This window comes from Anabrus simplex, chromosome 4 (assembly GCF_040414725.1).
Source record: "Anabrus simplex isolate iqAnaSimp1 chromosome 4, ASM4041472v1, whole genome shotgun sequence".
Taxonomy (NCBI): domain Eukaryota; kingdom Metazoa; phylum Arthropoda; class Insecta; order Orthoptera; family Tettigoniidae; genus Anabrus; species Anabrus simplex.
Genome location: NC_090268.1, coordinates 72,465,038 through 72,482,568, shown reverse-complemented (window position 1 = coordinate 72,482,568; position 17,531 = coordinate 72,465,038). Strand labels below are relative to the sequence as shown.

Here is a 17,531-nt window from a genome sequence, read left to right as displayed (position 1 = left end):
TAAATAAATAAATAAATAAATAAATAAACAAAATTAATTAATTGAGGATTGATTGAAATCAAAATCAAAATCAGGACTTCGAGCCAACCAGTGCATTGTGCCATCTCAACCAATCCATTGGTCCAGGAAAGCTGTGTCCAGGTTTTCTTGCACCAGCTGTTTTATGTGAGGAGGTGTGTGATCATGTAGAAACCACATATCTCTGTGAATGTCTAGGGAAACGTCGTCCATAGCCTTCAGCAACATGTCTGTAAGAAACTTCGCCATTGGCCTGTCAGATGAGGTGATAGTACAAAAAGGGTCAATTATTGTGTACCTGATGATTTATACAAACATGTTATATGAAAACTGCTGTTGAAAATGGCTCTGACAACAGCATGGGAGATTTGTTCATTCCCGATATGAGAGTTATGGATCTCATGTGAAACGTGTTTTGTCAATGACTAAAATTCTTGTTGATGCTGTTTTCTCACAAACCACTGACACTATTTTATACTGTACAGTAATACTCTAAAATGTGATAATTATGTATATAGGATTTAACCTTACACGTTAGAACGTTCTCAAGGACTCTATATGGTGTTCAAGAGCAATAGAATAATCGTCATTTAACTATATAGATGGTAAAAAAGAAAAAATGAAGATCTTACATAACTTGTAGCTCTATACATAGAAATCAGTAATCAACATTATTGGGTGATAAGAACATACTGAATTGTACATACAAAAAACTCTTATCTTAAATCTAGAATTCCAGAATTTTAATGTGTTTTTAGAGACATTATGTGGTCAAATGTTTTATGATGTAACGCGACTACCATTGCTAGCTATCTATGTACATATATATGTATTTTATTAAGTGTCCTTGCTTGCTTAAATCTTGGGCTGATGATGGCATTATATAATGCCGAAACCGGTACCCACCAAATGGAATAATAAAATGTGATATTTTAATGATAACACATTGTAAGTAGTATTGAACAGGTGGATAACCTTACCTCTGTTTTTGAATGTAAATCTTTTTTCAATACGGACCATTATGAAGTTTTTTGACGTTAAATAAACCACTCTTTTGTCGGAAATCACCCAAAACAAATCTTGCTGTTTCCTTTGGATCTTTTCCCGATTTTTAATCAACTGATCCTGGTGTGGGGTCCCATACACTGAAACTACACTCCAATTGGGGTCTAACCAGTGACTTCAGCACCCTGTCCTTTATATCCTTACTACAACCTCTAAATACCCTCCTAATCATATGAAGAGATCTGTAACCTTTATTTACAACCTTGTTAATGTGATTACTCCAGTGAAGATCTTTTCTTATATTAACACCTAGATAATTACAGCAACCCCCTGAGATTATCACCCCATCAACACAGTAATAAAACTGAGAGGACTTATTCTCTAGGTGAAACTCACTACCCGATTTTTCATCCTGTTCACCATCATACCATAGTGCCTCTTACATTGTCTTCTTGTAGTTGCTCACAATCCTGTAACTTACTTAGTACTCTAAACAGTATAACATCATCAGCAGAAAGCCTTATCTGTGATTTCCAATTCCTTATTTAATTGATATACATAAGAAAACATATAGGTCCAATAACAATGCATTTTAGGACCCCCTCTTAATCATTACAGGATTGGATAAAACTTCACCTACTCTAATTTTCTGAGTTCTATTTTAGTACCCATTTAACCACTCTTTCATCTAGCCCAATAGCCCTTGTTTTCGACAGCTGTCTAACAGATTGAACGCTGTTTCAGTAGTTTTTTTGCCCAGTTAGCCTGAGTTCAGTTGGTTTGAGGGACTGGAAAGACATGCACTCAGTTTCAATTAACCTAATAGAGTAGGAAGATTAAATTCCCATTCTGGGCATTTCTAGAAGTGATTTTCCATGGCTTCCCACTACAGTTCCTGTCAAATGCTCAGGTAGTACTTGACTCGTGGACCATGGCTACTTCATTCCTTCCTTCCCAATTAAATACAAATACATTCACAAGTACAGACACCAAATAATCTTTGTCCTTAAAGGTACATAACTGCCATATTTCTATTTGATGTGTTAGCCACATTGTTATTAATGTTTAATATTGATTATAATTGCATTTTTCCATGTATTCATATTAAATGCATTTGTATTTCTGTCTTCATTTTTATAGGTTTATGTTGAAGTCTTTAGGCTTGTGGAAGACAACTTACACTGATGTTCAGCCTGAATTTGAAGAACAAGAAGGTTTCTTCCATCTTGAGGAGGCACCAAGTTTACAGAAGTCAAAGGATAGTACATCTCAAAGTTCTGTCCAACATCAAGGAACTTCTGGACCTTCAAATGCTAGAAAAGCACCTGAATCACTCAGACATCCAATTACATTTGGCCAAGCACAAGTAATCCAAACTCAGGCAGGCCATAGACTGAGCATTGCGCAAGGACCTGAAGACACTGCGGCTGGAGGTAGCGGTGAAGGCAATCATGTAGGATCTAGACAGGGGTCACCTCTTGTTGTGGTTAAGCGAGAAGAACAAGAACCATTTGCTCACTGTCCAAGGATTGTTATGATGGCGTAAGTATTCCTTCTTTTAAATGGAAATAAGGTAGGATTTGTAAACTTTTTTCTCCATATAACATGAGAGAATTAATATTAAAAATTTTAATTTCCTGCTCTTAATAAGTCAAGAATTGACAACAATCATATTCATACATTTTTTTTTTTGGGATTCATTCTGAACCATTCATTTATTGAGATGTCAAAAAGATGATTACAGAAATGTTTTCTTTACCTGCTCATAAGTAATTTCAAGATGATTATTTAGAATTATTACATACAAAATGCTTTTATAGAAGGTTATTAAGTAGGATGTAGTAGTTATGAAGAAATGAAAAGGTTAGCATAGGATAGACTGGCATGGTGGGCTACATCAATGACTGATGATCCAAACAACGCAAGGTTATGAAAGTATTATAATATAAGAAACTTTCCTCCTTCAAACTGAGTTTCTTACCTATTCCCTTTCTGGTAAGCATATTTTGTCTTCCCCCATAGCATTCAGTTCAGATCGCAAAGCTCTGCACATACAAAAACCAATTTTTATCATTTTCAAAATTTTATGCTGTATTTTGAAGTGTGGTATTACAGAAGAATGCTGCAAGTGAAGATGCAGGTCTGCTAAATCAATTTGGTTTGAGTGGAACAGTTTCTCAAAATTTTACCAAGAGAAGAAATGGGATAGGAAACATCTGAGACTCCTAGTGTTGTTAACTTATATTTGAAAATAAATCTGAAGAATGATAGAGGAGGGTAAGGAATAAATAAAGCAAATGGAAACTCCTTTTAGAGAACTAAAGCATGTTACAGTAAAGATTTCTGTCATGAAACTGCAGTTTCTGGTTATCCAGGATTGGGAAAGAGAAATATTATTTCCTGTATATTAGACTTTCCAGCAAGAAGTACAAAGAATGTACTCTATTCTAAGGTTTATGTACAAATTTTAAAACCTTTTTCGTTATCAGGGTAGAGGTAAAATGTATATCGTGCACGATTCATTTAACATTATTACTTCTTCTTCTTCTTCTTCTTCTTCTTTTATGACCACATAGGATCACTTTAGTCAGTCCGCCGTTCAGGTCTCTTTGAAGGGATTGTTCGGGCTTTGCGATCCTCCCAGTACTTCTTCAGACGCTCCGATCTTCATGCCCTTTCCTCAGTTGAAAATATGCATGTTGTTGGTTTGTTTTGTGTAAGGGTAAAGCGGAGGTTTGTATTCTTGAGTTTTGTATTCAATTTTATCTTATTTGTGGTGTCTTCTGTTGTAAGACCTATTTCCTTCAGATCCTCTCTTACTTCTTTGATCCATTTACATCCTGTTGTGGTATTTTTTGAGGCAAGATTGTGTTGTACTAGTTGTTTCAGAAGTCTCGAATCCTGCATCCTCATGATATATCCAAAGAATCCCAGTCTCCTGTTACGCATAGTATCTGTAATGGGCTCTAGCTCTTTGTACATGACTTTGTTAGGTATTAACCGCCACTGTCCATCTTTCTGGTATTTTTTGTTGATGCAGGTTCTTCCAATCCTCCTTTCAATTTTCTGAAGTCTGTCAGTCTTTGATTGTTTATTCAGGTAAAAAAGTGTTTCTGCTGCATATGTAGCTTCCAGTTTTATAACTGTGTTGTAGTGTTTAATTTTTGTATTTATTGATAGACATTTCTTTTTGTAGATATCCCATGTTAATTTTTGTGCTTTAGCTAATCTATTTTTTCTTTTTTGGATTGAGATTTTTTTCATTTAGGTATGTGTTATTACTTCTCTAAGATATTTAAATTGAGTTACTATTTTGATTTTATTACCATGTATGGTAACTTCTTTTAGTTGTGTTGGTTTTTGGGGCATAATTTCTGTTTTTTCAAAAGATATTTTGAGGCCAATTTTATTTGCAATGTTTTGAAGTTCTGATATCTGGGTTTTTGCTTCTTTTACGTCCACTGCTAGTAATGCTAAATCATCAGCGAAACCCAGGCAGTTTGTTTTGATTTTTCGGCCAATCTTTATTTTAGGGGGACATTTCCTAAACCATTCCCTCATTACCATTTCTAGAGCACAATTAAATAATAGTGGTGAGAGCCCATGTCCCTGACGTAGTCCAGTTTTAATTTTGAATGTCTCTGATGTTTCACCTCTAAACTTCACTTTTGATTTGGTGTTGGTGAGAGTCAATTTTATCATGTTTATTAATTTGGGGTGTAGTCCAAGGTGTCTTAAAATTGTAAATAGAGATTCTCTATGGATGCAATCATAAGCTTTCTTGAAATCTACAAATGTTATCACTATTATTACCTCTATTGTAAGCAATAATTTTAATTTTTTGTCCATATTGATAGATGTAACTCACTTTTAACATTCTTAGTTTATAACTTGATGTTTTTATTCCACCTAATCAATACATATATTTTTATACGAATAGGACTAGTTTTGATCATTTGACTTCGTCATCTTCAGCTATTTATTTACTCAAGTTAAACTAAAATGAGGTCACAATCATTAAATAAAATGGGGTTTGTAAACCGTGAGCTAAAAGTATAAATACATTGTGAAAACACTTTAGTCTACTTCAGAAGACTAGTGTCAAGTTAATTCCACGAATTTTAATGTGGACTAAAGTGTTTCACAATGTATTTATACTTTCAGCTCAGGGTTTACAAACCCCATTTTATTTAACGATTGTGTCCTTATTTTAGTTTAACGTGTTTAAATGAATAGCAAAGATGACAGTCGTATGGCCGAAACTAGTCCTATTCGTATAAAATATATGTACTGATTAGGTGGAATCAAACATCAAGTTACAAACTAAGATTGTTAAACAAGTTATTTCCTTTATGGTAGAACTAGAACATCTAGGTAAAAAAATTTACAATTTTTGTATATTTTCAGAACATCAAGATATTTTGAGTCTGTCGTTGGCTTTTTTCAAGAATTGTTGTCATCAGCCACTAGAGTAACTGCTGATGTGTATGCGTACATGTTCATGTGTGATTTCTTCAACTTTATGGTGGTGATTTTTGGATTTGCTTCTTTTGGGGTAAGATATGACTTTTGTGGTGTTATTGTTCAGACAATGTTATTCAGTTTTTCTTGAATTGCTTTGTTTCATATTGAATTTTGTGTACTTGAAAAGGCTTATTTGTGTATTTCCAGACTCAGCAAGGTGATGGTGGTGTGGCAGCATATTTGGAGGAGAACAAAGTTCCCATTCCTTTCTTGGTGATGCTGATACTACAGTTTGCACTCATTGTCATTGACAGAGCTTTATTTTTACGTAAATTCATCCTTGGAAAGATAATATTTCAATTCTTCCTAGTAATTGGTGTTCATATATGGATGTTTTTTATTCTTCCTGCTGTCACTGAAAGGTGAGTGTGTATCCAGTACTGAAATGTAACCTTTTCCCCTTACATTCTTTTCATGAAATAGTATTCAGATCAGTGGCTGTGGGTAGTTAGGAAGTGTGGCTGGCAGGTGTCTGTGCTTGTATGGGAACTATGAAATGGATTTTGATGGGGTTTTCACTGTTGTGTAGAGCAGTTATTGAAGAAGGTTTAACTAGCTGAGCAGTGGTGATTGTAGTGAAGGAAGGCCATCTGTGTGCTTTCTTGGCTTATGCTGCCTAAACCAAAAATAGACCCAAAGTACTGTATATGTTGTTATTGACCACAAAGAGCTTAAACAAGTTGAGACTAATTTATACATCACTCAGTTCTGCGTAATTTTGTTTTATACATAAATTATCAATCAATCATCGATGATCTGCATTTAGTGTTGTCACCCAGGAAGCAGATTCCCTATAAATTGTTTACCTAGTTTTTCTTACACATTTTCAAAGAACATGGAAATTTATCGAACATTTCCCTAGATAATTTATTCCAATCCCTTACTCCTCATCCTGAAAAACGAATATTTTCCCCAATTTATCCTTGTCATTTCCAACTATATCTACATACTATGATCTTTCCTACTTATAAAAACTTCACTCAAGCTTATTCGTCTACTTATGTCATTGCGCAGCCAACTCTCCGCTGACAGCTCGAAACATACCACATAAGTTACAAGTTACAACTCTCATATTTGTTCCGTATTGAAGTTGACCACATATCAAGAATATTACAAGAATTTTTTGCTTTACGCCGCACCGACACAGATATGTCTTATGGCGACGATGGGATAGGAAAGGCCTAGGAAGTGGAAGGAAGCGGCCGTGGCCTTAATTAAGGTACGGCCCCGGCATTTGCCTGGTGTGAAAATGGGAAACCACAGAAAACCATCTTCAGGGCTGCCAACACTGGGGCTCGAACCCACTATCTCCCGATTACTGGATACTGGCCGCACTTAAGCGACTGCAGCTATCGAGCCCGGTACAAGAATATTTAATAAGACCACCTCTTCAATACATATCATATGTATTGGTATTACTAAATATTCTTGTAATATTCTTGATACATACCACATAGTCGAGCATCTCTTCTCCTTTCTCCTAAGTCTTCCCAGCCCAAAGTTTGCAACTTTTTCGTAACACTACTCCTTTTGGAAATTCTAAGTTCCCGTGGAGGGAATTAGATATTTTTCCACAAATAGAGCATGTCAAAAACAGATCAGATGTTAGGCTTTTCCGGTGTTTGCTCTATTAACCAGCGTTTTGTCTTAGATCTGACACTAGACCCATTGGGAATTGCTAGGCGGGCAATAATTCCATTGTGGAGATTTATCTGCCGTATGCAGTTATCAGACTGTGCCTCTTATAATGGGCTTCTGGTAAGTTCACCTGCATACACCCCAGCGTCAGTGGGTAGGGTATGACACATCCAACTCTGATGAGTCTAGTGTCAGACCTAAGACGAAATGCTGGTTAATAGAGCAAACGCCGGAAAAGCCTTACATCTGATATCTGATCTGTTTTTTACACTACACCTTTGTCGGAAATCACCCGGAACAAACCGTGCTGCTTTCCTTTGAATTTTTTTCCAGTTCTCGTATCAAGTAGTCCTGGTGAGGGTCCCATACACTGGAGCCATACTCTAACTGCGGTCTTACCAGAGACATGCCCTCTCCTTTATATCCTTACTACAACACCTAAATATTATCATAACCATGTAAAGAGATCTGTAACCTTTCTTAACAAACTCATTAATATGATTACCCCAATGAAGATCATCCCTTCTATTAACATCTAGGTACTTTCATTGTTCCCCATGAGGTTCTATCACCCCATCAACACTATAATTAAAACAGAGGACTTTTCCTCTTGCTGAAACTTACAGCTTGACTCATCATCACATTTACATTCATACCATTGTCTGCTGTCCATCTCACGGCCGTGTTTAAGTCCCCCTGCAGTCGCTCACAATCCTGCAACTCATTTACTACTCTATACAGTATAACATCATCTGCAAATACCCATATCTGTGATTCCAGATCTTTACTCATATCATTTATTTATACTGTATAAGAAACCATAAAAGTCCAATAACACTGCCCTGCAGCACTCCCCTCCCCCCCCTCTTAATCATTATGGGATCAGATAACGTTTCACTTACTCCAATTCTCTGACTTCTACTTTAAGCTGACTGGCCTGTAATTATCCGCTTTATGTTTGTCACTTGTACACTGGGACTGCTATTGCAACTCTCAATTCATTTGGTATCGCTCCTTCATGCAAACAGTAATCAAATAAGTATTTCAGATATGACACTGTATCCCAACCCATAGCCTTTAATATATCCCCAGAAATCTTATCAATCCCAGCTGCCTTTCTAGTTTTCAGTTTTTGTATCTTTTTATAAATGTTGTATTATCATAGGTAAATTTCAGTATTTTGCCAGTATTAGTCGCCTCCTCAATCAGGACATTAACTTTATATCCAACTACCTTTACATATTGCTGACTGAATACTACTGTCTTCGGGAAGTCCTCGCATATACACTCCCCTTGTTCATTAATGATCCCTGGAATGTGCTTCCAGGAACCTGTTTCTGCCTTAAAGTATCTATACATATCCTTTCAGTGCTTCCTAAAATTCATATGACTGCCAATTATGTTTGCCTTTATGTTATCCTTAGCTGATTTTTTTAGCTGAATTCAATTTCCTAGTGAGCTCCTTCAATCTCTCCTTACTCCTGCAACCATTCCTCTGTTTTTTTCTAATCTGCACTTCCTTCTTAATTTCTTTACTTTCCTGTTATAATGGGTCCTTACTATTCCTTATCAGTAGAGCCCGGATTTCCATGCAAATGCATGTTTTTAAATAAGCTAGCTACACTTCTCAAACTTTGCAAATATTCGTTTTACGGCTTAACAATTCCAAATAACCGTTCTTTTTCCGTGCATGTTTGCATGTTTTGGCATTTTTCAGAGAAAATTCATGCATAATGCATATTTGGAAGATTTGGATTTAATAGCGCATATTTGGACGTTTAATATTGCATAATATGACTTTTATTCTTACTTTGATGCATATATATTGTTAACTTGCATCATAGTGCATTTTCTGAATGTTAGTTTGCAGAATTTGGGACAATTTTTCACGTTATAGGCTACAGTATGTCTATTACTGAGAGACGGAGAGAATGTATTCCTGGCATCCTATGTGACAACCATAGTTAGTAGCCTACATACGGTACAGGTCCTACAGTATAATGCAATTAACCAAACACTTTCTTATCTGTTGCTTGAGTAAACAAGGACGTAAGTGGAAGGCCCCACGTCGAAATCTAATTCTTAGGAATAACGTGTCCCAGTTTTACAGTTGTACATTGCTATACATTGAACCGTAAATTGTGCATTAATCATTGACGGCTCATTTTTTGTCTGCTAGACGAACAAAAGAAACCTTGTATCGCACTTCTGTGGTGCCGCGTTACTGGGATAGCAGCTTACAAATTCTGGTTTTTCATTGAACCCTCTACCGTTGTTATCCTGGAATGTCCTACCCGGAACTCTCAATCGTCACACGTCTGTGTTATCGCAGCAAGCAATCGTTACCACTTATTGAGGACATTCAAATGTGTCTGCAATCATCGCATGGAGAAGCAGCTGCCGCAGATAGAGATAAGTTAAACAAACTAATTCGTTCAAATCCTGATATTGAATTCGTCGAGCTTATAAAAGACGTGTTGTGGTGAAAATGCAAAAGACGTACAAATTGACCTCACTTTGTCCAAATGTCTTCATTGAAGACACTTCTCGTGACGTAAAAAGATAATTTTCTGTGCTTAAGTATGTGCTGAATGATAAACGAATGAGCTTAAATCAAGACAATTTGGAGAAATTAGGGTAGTTTTTGTTCATGTTTCAAAAAGAAATGAATTTTGATAGTGCATATTTTCCAGTTTATTGTGCATGTTTTGCCATGATAGTGCATGAATGCATGCATATTTTGAGATTTGATAGTGCATGGAAATCCGGGCTCTACTTATCAGTTTTGAAGGTGCATATCTGTTTTCACACTCCTCAACAATTGCTTTAAACCCATCCCATGGGCTGTTTACACTTTGATTTACCATTTTCCATTGATCATAAGCACTTGTTTTAAATTTCCCTATTCTCTTCTTATCAGACATGTGGTATTGCCTAATAGTCTTACTTTTACGACGTTCCTTATTTCAACATTTATTTTTAACTCTGACAAAGACAGCTTCGTGATAACTTATACTATCTATCACTTCAGTTTTTGCAATAGAGCTCATCTGGTTTTATCAGTACCGTGTCTAGAATATTTTTCCTTGTTGTTTGTTCCATCATTTTCGGATTCAGCTATCCTTCCCATAAAAATTTATTCACCATTTTGTTGGTCATGCTTTCTGTCTTTTACATTCCCTTCCCAGTTAACATTTGGCATGATCAGATCACCCGCTGCAGCAGCGTCCATCATCTGCTTTGCTATTCTTTCTCATCCATCCTCTTTACAGGTCCAAACCATCTTAGTTTATTCTGTGTTCACCGAACAAGTTGGTCATGCAGTTAGGGTTTAGTAGTAGTGGTGGTGGTGGTAAACGGAATGCGAGTTTATCAGTACTGCGCCCATATCTACTCTTTTCTAACCTGTAGTGAATATAATTATTTTTAGTATTATACATTTTAAAAACTATATTATCTGAAGTTCACATTGACACCAGGTGAAATAGCCATCCTCTGCAAATATTTATATAACTCTTAACCTGTTTATTCTTTTTCTTAATGTAGTTTCCTTTGTTTTCTCTTTCTTTTCCTTTCTTACTATCCTTTTCTATTTATCAAATTATTCAGCATTCAAGCAAAATGTCATACTGTGTCCAAGTGGCAGGAAAGAAAGAAATTCAGTGCAAAGTTTTAAGAACGTAATAACCTTGTCTGTAGTTTGCCATAGTTTGATGATGTACTCATACCGATGTCTTTAAATATCTTCTTAGAATGCAGTGCATTGTAGTGGTATGGAGCAGCTTACGTTAATAAGAAATTATAATGAAGGTCCACATTTTCAACACCATTTAATATGATGTCAAGTCACTTACACAATGGGACCGGTTTTGACCCTATTATCTTTATGCACAGGGGTTACTTTTTAGGACTGTTAATTTTAGATTTTACCAATGGCAATGTCACACATGACAAAATATGACTAGTGGACTTTAAATTCACTAGACTGAGAGATTTTTTTGCCTCTTTTGCAAAATAATTTGTAATATGTACAGTACATAATATTTTTAAAGTGTTAATTTGATTGTATTTGCACTATATATTGTCACTTTTAGTCCATGACTGAAGATGACTCATAATAGGGTTGAAACCAGTTCCATTGTATAAGTGATTTGACATCATATCAAACTGTATTGAATAGGTGGACATTCATTTTAATTTTTTATTACCAGTAATGTAAATGTTTGTTAGTATGGATCATGATGTTTATATCATATGATGGAGCAGCTGACCAATTGAATGATTTTTCTGTACATTCTTCTCCACCTGGTACAATTTAATTTAATTTAATGAGAATGATTTTTGTTGTCTAAAATCAATTATTGCTATACAGTCCTGCATACTGCGTTTGTATTTTGAAAGGAAATACCATGTCCCTGTGGTTTGGTTTCCACATAAAGTGCAGGTCCTGTGTCTATATGTCTAGGACCACAGTGTCAGCAGTCATGAAAAACCAAAAGGTTGCTTCATTACATGTATGCAATTGTATTTTTAAGATTATAAAAAATGGCTAGCATTTAGTAGCAGCGTACAATGTTATTTCTTGAGATTGATTTGAGAAATGAAGAAGATATTGTGTTTTTCAGTAAATCTTTATTTTGTTGCAGCTAATATGAGGCTTTTCCAAATCCAATACCCTTTTCCTATTTATAACCGGAGGTAAGTGGCCAAATTCACCATCACCATAATCCTGGTATTTGTTTTTTCTCATATTTCTCCTCTGTGTGGGTGGATTTACCTTTCGTTTTTTCCTTACCTTCACTTTAATGAAACGATCAAGTGAGATGGCCATGTGGTTAGGGACGCGCAGCTGTGAGCTTTTATCTGGGAGATAGTCAGTTCTAACCCCACTGTTGGCAGCCCTGAAGATGGTTTTCTGTGATTTCCCATTTTCACACCAGGCAAATGATGGGGTTGTACCTTAATTAAGGCCACAGCTGCTTCCTGTCCACTCCTAGCCCTTTCCTTCCTCATCGTTGCCATACGACCTTTCTGTGTCGGTGCAATGTAAAAACAAATTCTTTAAAACAATGACATCATGATGTGTACCTCTGGATTACCAGAAGATGTTAGATATTCCGACCTTTTTCATACAGAAATATATGATGAGAGAGAGAGAGAGAGAGAGAGAGTGTGTGCGTAAATCTACATTAATAGATTTAGTGTTACATCTAAGTCATTAATAACAATAGAAATTACTAATTTTTAATTTTTCTTGTAGTAGGGATAAACAGCATTTGTTTATTTACATAATACAGGGTGACCCAGAAGTCTGTTAACATTTGACAAGGTAATACTTCACGGAATATTGGAGATAGAGAGGTGATCATTGACTCACACGATTGGCATGACATAGGGTTTTATTGACACCAAAATAAAGCACACAAAATGACCAACAGATGGCGTTGCACAACAACACGGCAGGTACAAATGGCCACACATGCTTGACATGACATGGGATTTTATTGACACCAACAACGAGTGGACAAACAGGCCAACAGATGGCACTGGACAGCAACACATCAGTTATGCTGTATGAGATCCGTGTACAGTATAAAAGGAGTTGTCGTTCGAGAGGCCGTCAGATGCACCTGCAATTCATGCCAATCATGTGTGTCAATTATTATCTCTCTACCTCCAATATTCCGTGAAGTATTGCCTCGTTAAATGTTAAGACTTTTGGGTAACCCTACACATCCAGGGAACTTCTAGTTCCTAAAACCTGATTTCAAGGATCAGGCTTTCCTAGTTTATATTTTGAAGCTTAAGACATCGGTAGATTAATGCACACATGTAATGTATGTATATGTATGTACATATGTACAATGAGCCATACATCAAGGTCATCAGCTCAGTTTCACTATCAGCTGTCAGAGAAAGCCTAAACATGATTGGAGTGGTATGTAAGAGAACTGAGAAATGAGTGATACATACAGCCCTTTAGGGGCATTGGTGTGCTACCCAGCTGGATAACCTGCAGATATTGGGAGTGCCATGTTGTCAGGATGATAACCTCCTCAGCCATATTGCTCAGTTTTTGTGACCGGGTCCACTGCCTTATGTACCCAGTTGGAGCTGTTTGGTGTCACATTGCTGACTGAACCTTATTCCAGCCCTCAGTCCAGAAATGAAATCTCTCGACTGACAGGGTATGTAATCCAGGTCATGCATGCTACCGCTGTACCACAGGTCTGGCTAGGTATCATTCTATCAAGCCCAATGAAATGCATTCTCTAACCAACCCTACAAAGGAAATCTTGAAACCATTCATCATAATGACTGGCTGCATGAGGAATGCTATAAGCTTAGTCTCTTGCTTTAGTTATTTCCTTATTCTCAAAGCCAAATTTAAGATGGACAGATCAGTTAAGGTAACAAAGTTCATACTAGAAGATACTATGTATTGTAGACCCAACATCCTGTTAGAGATGGATCCAGGCTGAATGAACAATTATGTTATAAAAGGGGATTATTAAATCTTTGTTGTGTGTGTTTCTTTTTCCTCAGCCCAAAGGTTGGTTTTATCTCCAACAACTTCAACATTAGCTGTTATAGATAGCCTTGGCATTGTTGAAGAAGCATGCCAGGGAAGTGAGGAGTGAGGTTGCTTTTCTATTGCCTATCTGTCTCTCGAGCTCATTGAAATGCATCTCATCAGAGGCAGTTCTGGACTAGAAATATCCATTAAGGAATTTAATTACAAAGCCAGATCCACTGAAAACTTAATTGCGCTGCCATGTCAAATCATTGTGAATTCAGAAAATGAAACCAAACCATAGAAGAAGTCTAATGAATGAGGATAAAATTTTTGTAAGTAGGAACACATAAAGGCTTTAAAAGATTGATTCCAGCTGAATGTTGATACAATTTCCAAACAGCATATTTTTTGGGATTAAAAACATAAAAATGAAAAAGTTATGGACTATTTCAATGCTGCTTGAAGGTAACAGCTCAGTATTTAGAATATCAAGGAAAACTTGGACGAGCAGTTTAAGGATGAAGTTATAAGCACTGAAGGAGAAAAGGAACCCCGTGGGTCAATATAACTAAAGAAAAGGAATAAAATGGTGAGGAACCAACTCATATATAGAAAGGTAGATACCTAGCTAGGAACAAGAGAATGACAGACAGAAGGGACAAGGATACACATGAAAACATAAAAGGACAAGGACAACCTCACATAGATGGACTATCTCCTCATCAGTTCCAGGTCTTGTAAATCCATTTCTTCTGACCCCCTGCTGAGCTCATACCTGCTTTCCAGTTTGTATTGTAATACGTGTTCCAATTGCTGGCCTTGCAGTTAGGGGGAGTAAGCCTACCTGCCTCTTACCTGGAGGCCCTGGGTTCAATTCCTGGCCAAATCAGGGATTTTTACCTGAATTTAAATATCGATTCGAGGTTCACTCAGGCAACATGAAAACAAATTGATAACTGTCGGCTGAGATAGCAGCTCAGGTTTAGGAGCTAATTATAACAGCCAAGAGGATTTGTCACGCTGAACATGCATCACCTTGTAATCTACTGGCCTTCAGGCTAAGCAGCAGTCGCTTGGTAGGCCAAGGCCCATCAGGACTGCAGCACCATGGGGTTTTTCTTATCGAGCTCAATAGCTGCAGTTGCTTAAGTGTGGCCAGTATCCAGTATTAGAGAGATAATGGGTTCGAACTCCACTGTCAGCAGCCCTGAAGACGGTGTTCCATTTTCACACCAGGCAAACTCTTGGGCTATACCTTAATTAAGGCCATGGCCACTTCCTTCCCACTCCTAGCCCTTTCCTGTCCCATCGTCGCCATAAAACCTATCTGTGTCGGTGCGACGTGAAGCAACTTGTAAAGAAAAAATAAAAATAAAATGAATGTCATTATTGGAAACTGCACGATCTTCTAAACAAATACGGACTAATCTCTGAATATGTCGTGACAATAACTGATGAAAAATGCTTTTTTTCTTTCCAGGCCTTTTAATGATGCTCTACCTCCACAGATGTGGTACATGGTAAAATGCTTCTATCTTCTATTATCAGCCTATCAAATACGTAGTGGATATCCAACTCGTATTCTTGGCAACTTCCTCTGCAAGAGGTACAACATGATCAATATGATTTGCTTCAAGGGGTAAGTTAACTTATATATACTTGTCAATTAACTTATGCATACTTTTATATGACATGATAATTGGAGTTCTTTCATGTCTGAAATCTGTGCCAATTCTTTGAGGTTTATTGTGGGATTCTAGTTACTAAGTCTCCCTGTAATGATGTAGTTTTGAAAAGGATAAACATGTTGTTCCATCATCATCTTCAGTTGACAATATTACACTAGGAGCAACAACGATAAAAGTATATAAAAGAAGATTGGTTCTGTCTCAATAACTTTTAAAATAGTGTAGTAGGTCATTTTGTTCTCATCGTTGTTGGTAATAATTTTTCTGATTTAAATGCTGAGAAATCCTTGTAATGTAATCTTAGATGGAGTTCTGTTTATACAAACATTGCTTAGTTTCTATCTAGAATATGACTCTGGTGAAATTACCGTATTTACTCGCGTAACCTCCTCCTCCCCTCCCCCCTTTTTTCTTTTTTTTCAACCTCAAAAATGGGGAGGAAAAATATGCAAATCTAAATTAAAAATAGAAATGAAACAATCTAACATGATTACCTTACTTAAGTTATGAAATTTATTTAGGCCTAAAATAGTATGAAATAATAAAAAATATGTATAACACTATTAATTTTTTTTTTAATCAAAGGCAGTAATATGTTCCTTAGCAATAATTATACAGAAACAGTCATCTTCTAATGTCACATGAGAATTTGCTGAAGATAGGAGCCAGATACCTGAAATAAATTAGAATGCTGTATTAGGGTAAAATCTGTAAAACTGCCTATGCTAATATGTATTTCGCTTCAAAGAAATAGACTTACTATGTCATTCATCGTCGCTTTCTTCCGAAGTTGTCTGCGATGAATCACTCCCATTCTCTTCCATCTCCCAGATGCAGTAATCTTCAGTTCTATCTAGTTCATTGGAAATGCCAGTTTCAAATTCTATTACAGACAATTTACAGACTACTGTTAACAAACACTTTGCGCAACAATTAACACATAAGAGCTCTGTTGAAATCATTTACTGTATGCATGCGAGTCACAACTGATAGCAAGGGTGAATTATGGCTAGCAGTCACAGGTGTTTTCTGGCCCTGGGCGCTGGAATGTTGAGTAATCAGTCACTTCCTTCTCTCCTAGCATGGGAAACATGAACTGGAGTTTCCAAACTAGTTCCCGATTTTCATACATTAGCATGAATCATGAAGACGAGATAAGTCCTTGGTTCGCAACTAGTGGAAACTTCAGATAAAAGAAGGGGGAAAATACGCATTTTTTTCCTTCCAAATTTTCGTTCTAAAATTACGCAAGTAAATACACTATGTGTAAGGTTTTACTTTCTTGTATTACATTGCCAATGATTATGAATTCATAGGTTTAAGTATTAATGTCCATTTAGCACTTAATCGTATTATTTTGTTATTGTTTGTCCACAGATTCATGAACATACCTTTCTTGTTTGAGCTGCGTGCTCTTATGGACTGGGTATGGACCGACACTTCTATGACACTCTTTGATTGGCTTAAAATGGAAGATATATTTGCTCATATATTTGAACATAAATGTGCAAGACGAATGGAGACAGAATACCCACAACCAAGAGGGGAAAGAAAATCACCGACTGTAAAGTACTTCATGGGAGGAGGAATATTGTTTGCTATCATTGCCATAATTTGGTTTCCCCTTGTCCTTTTTGCACTTGGAAACACTGTTGGAGAGAGCAATATTCCTTATGATGTCACCTTGTCTGTAAGAATTGGACCATATCCTCCTGTGTACTCGATGTCTGCTCAAAATGCTACCATTTTTACGTATGTACCTCTTTTGTTTTGCATTATTGAAATTACAAACTTCAACTTTAAATTTAGTATAAAAGCTCACTGCGGTAAGAAATATTAGATAGAAAATCAGATTATTTAAGAAAGGATGTAATATTTCTGTTTCTTTTTTGAACAAGATACATTTCTAAACTTTCTAAAACATTAATGAATTTCCCTTTTTGGTCTAATGTATTAATTCCATGTCATTAGAAATGTCTGTAAAGTTGATTCTTTTAACTATATCCTCATTCTCAATTTTACTTGAATTAAAAATGATCTTTTTTAGTTTTGCATGAGATATTAATGCTCCGTTTCCTGAAAATTTTAGCCAGTTGATAAGAGTGGTTATTTCTAAAAATTAAAACTGGAAATTTCTTTTT

At 36.3% G+C, this 17,531-nt stretch overlaps 1 protein-coding gene across 9 annotated transcripts in view; it reads left to right on the top strand.

Moving 5' to 3' along the window:
* Nucleotides 1–17,531, top strand: part of Piezo (piezo type mechanosensitive ion channel component) — a 555,272-nt gene that overhangs the window by 491,008 nt on the left and 46,733 nt on the right. For all 9 annotated transcript variants that reach the window (XM_067145104.2, XM_067145105.2, XM_067145110.2 and 6 more), the window contains 5 exons: nucleotides 2,164–2,565; nucleotides 5,431–5,578; nucleotides 5,695–5,909; nucleotides 15,183–15,341; nucleotides 16,768–17,142. In XM_067145104.2, coding sequence (XP_067001205.2) covers nucleotides 2,164–2,565; nucleotides 5,431–5,578; nucleotides 5,695–5,909; nucleotides 15,183–15,341; nucleotides 16,768–17,142 — 1,299 coding nt within the window. The remainder of the gene's footprint in view (nucleotides 1–2,163; nucleotides 2,566–5,430; nucleotides 5,579–5,694; nucleotides 5,910–15,182; nucleotides 15,342–16,767; nucleotides 17,143–17,531) is intronic.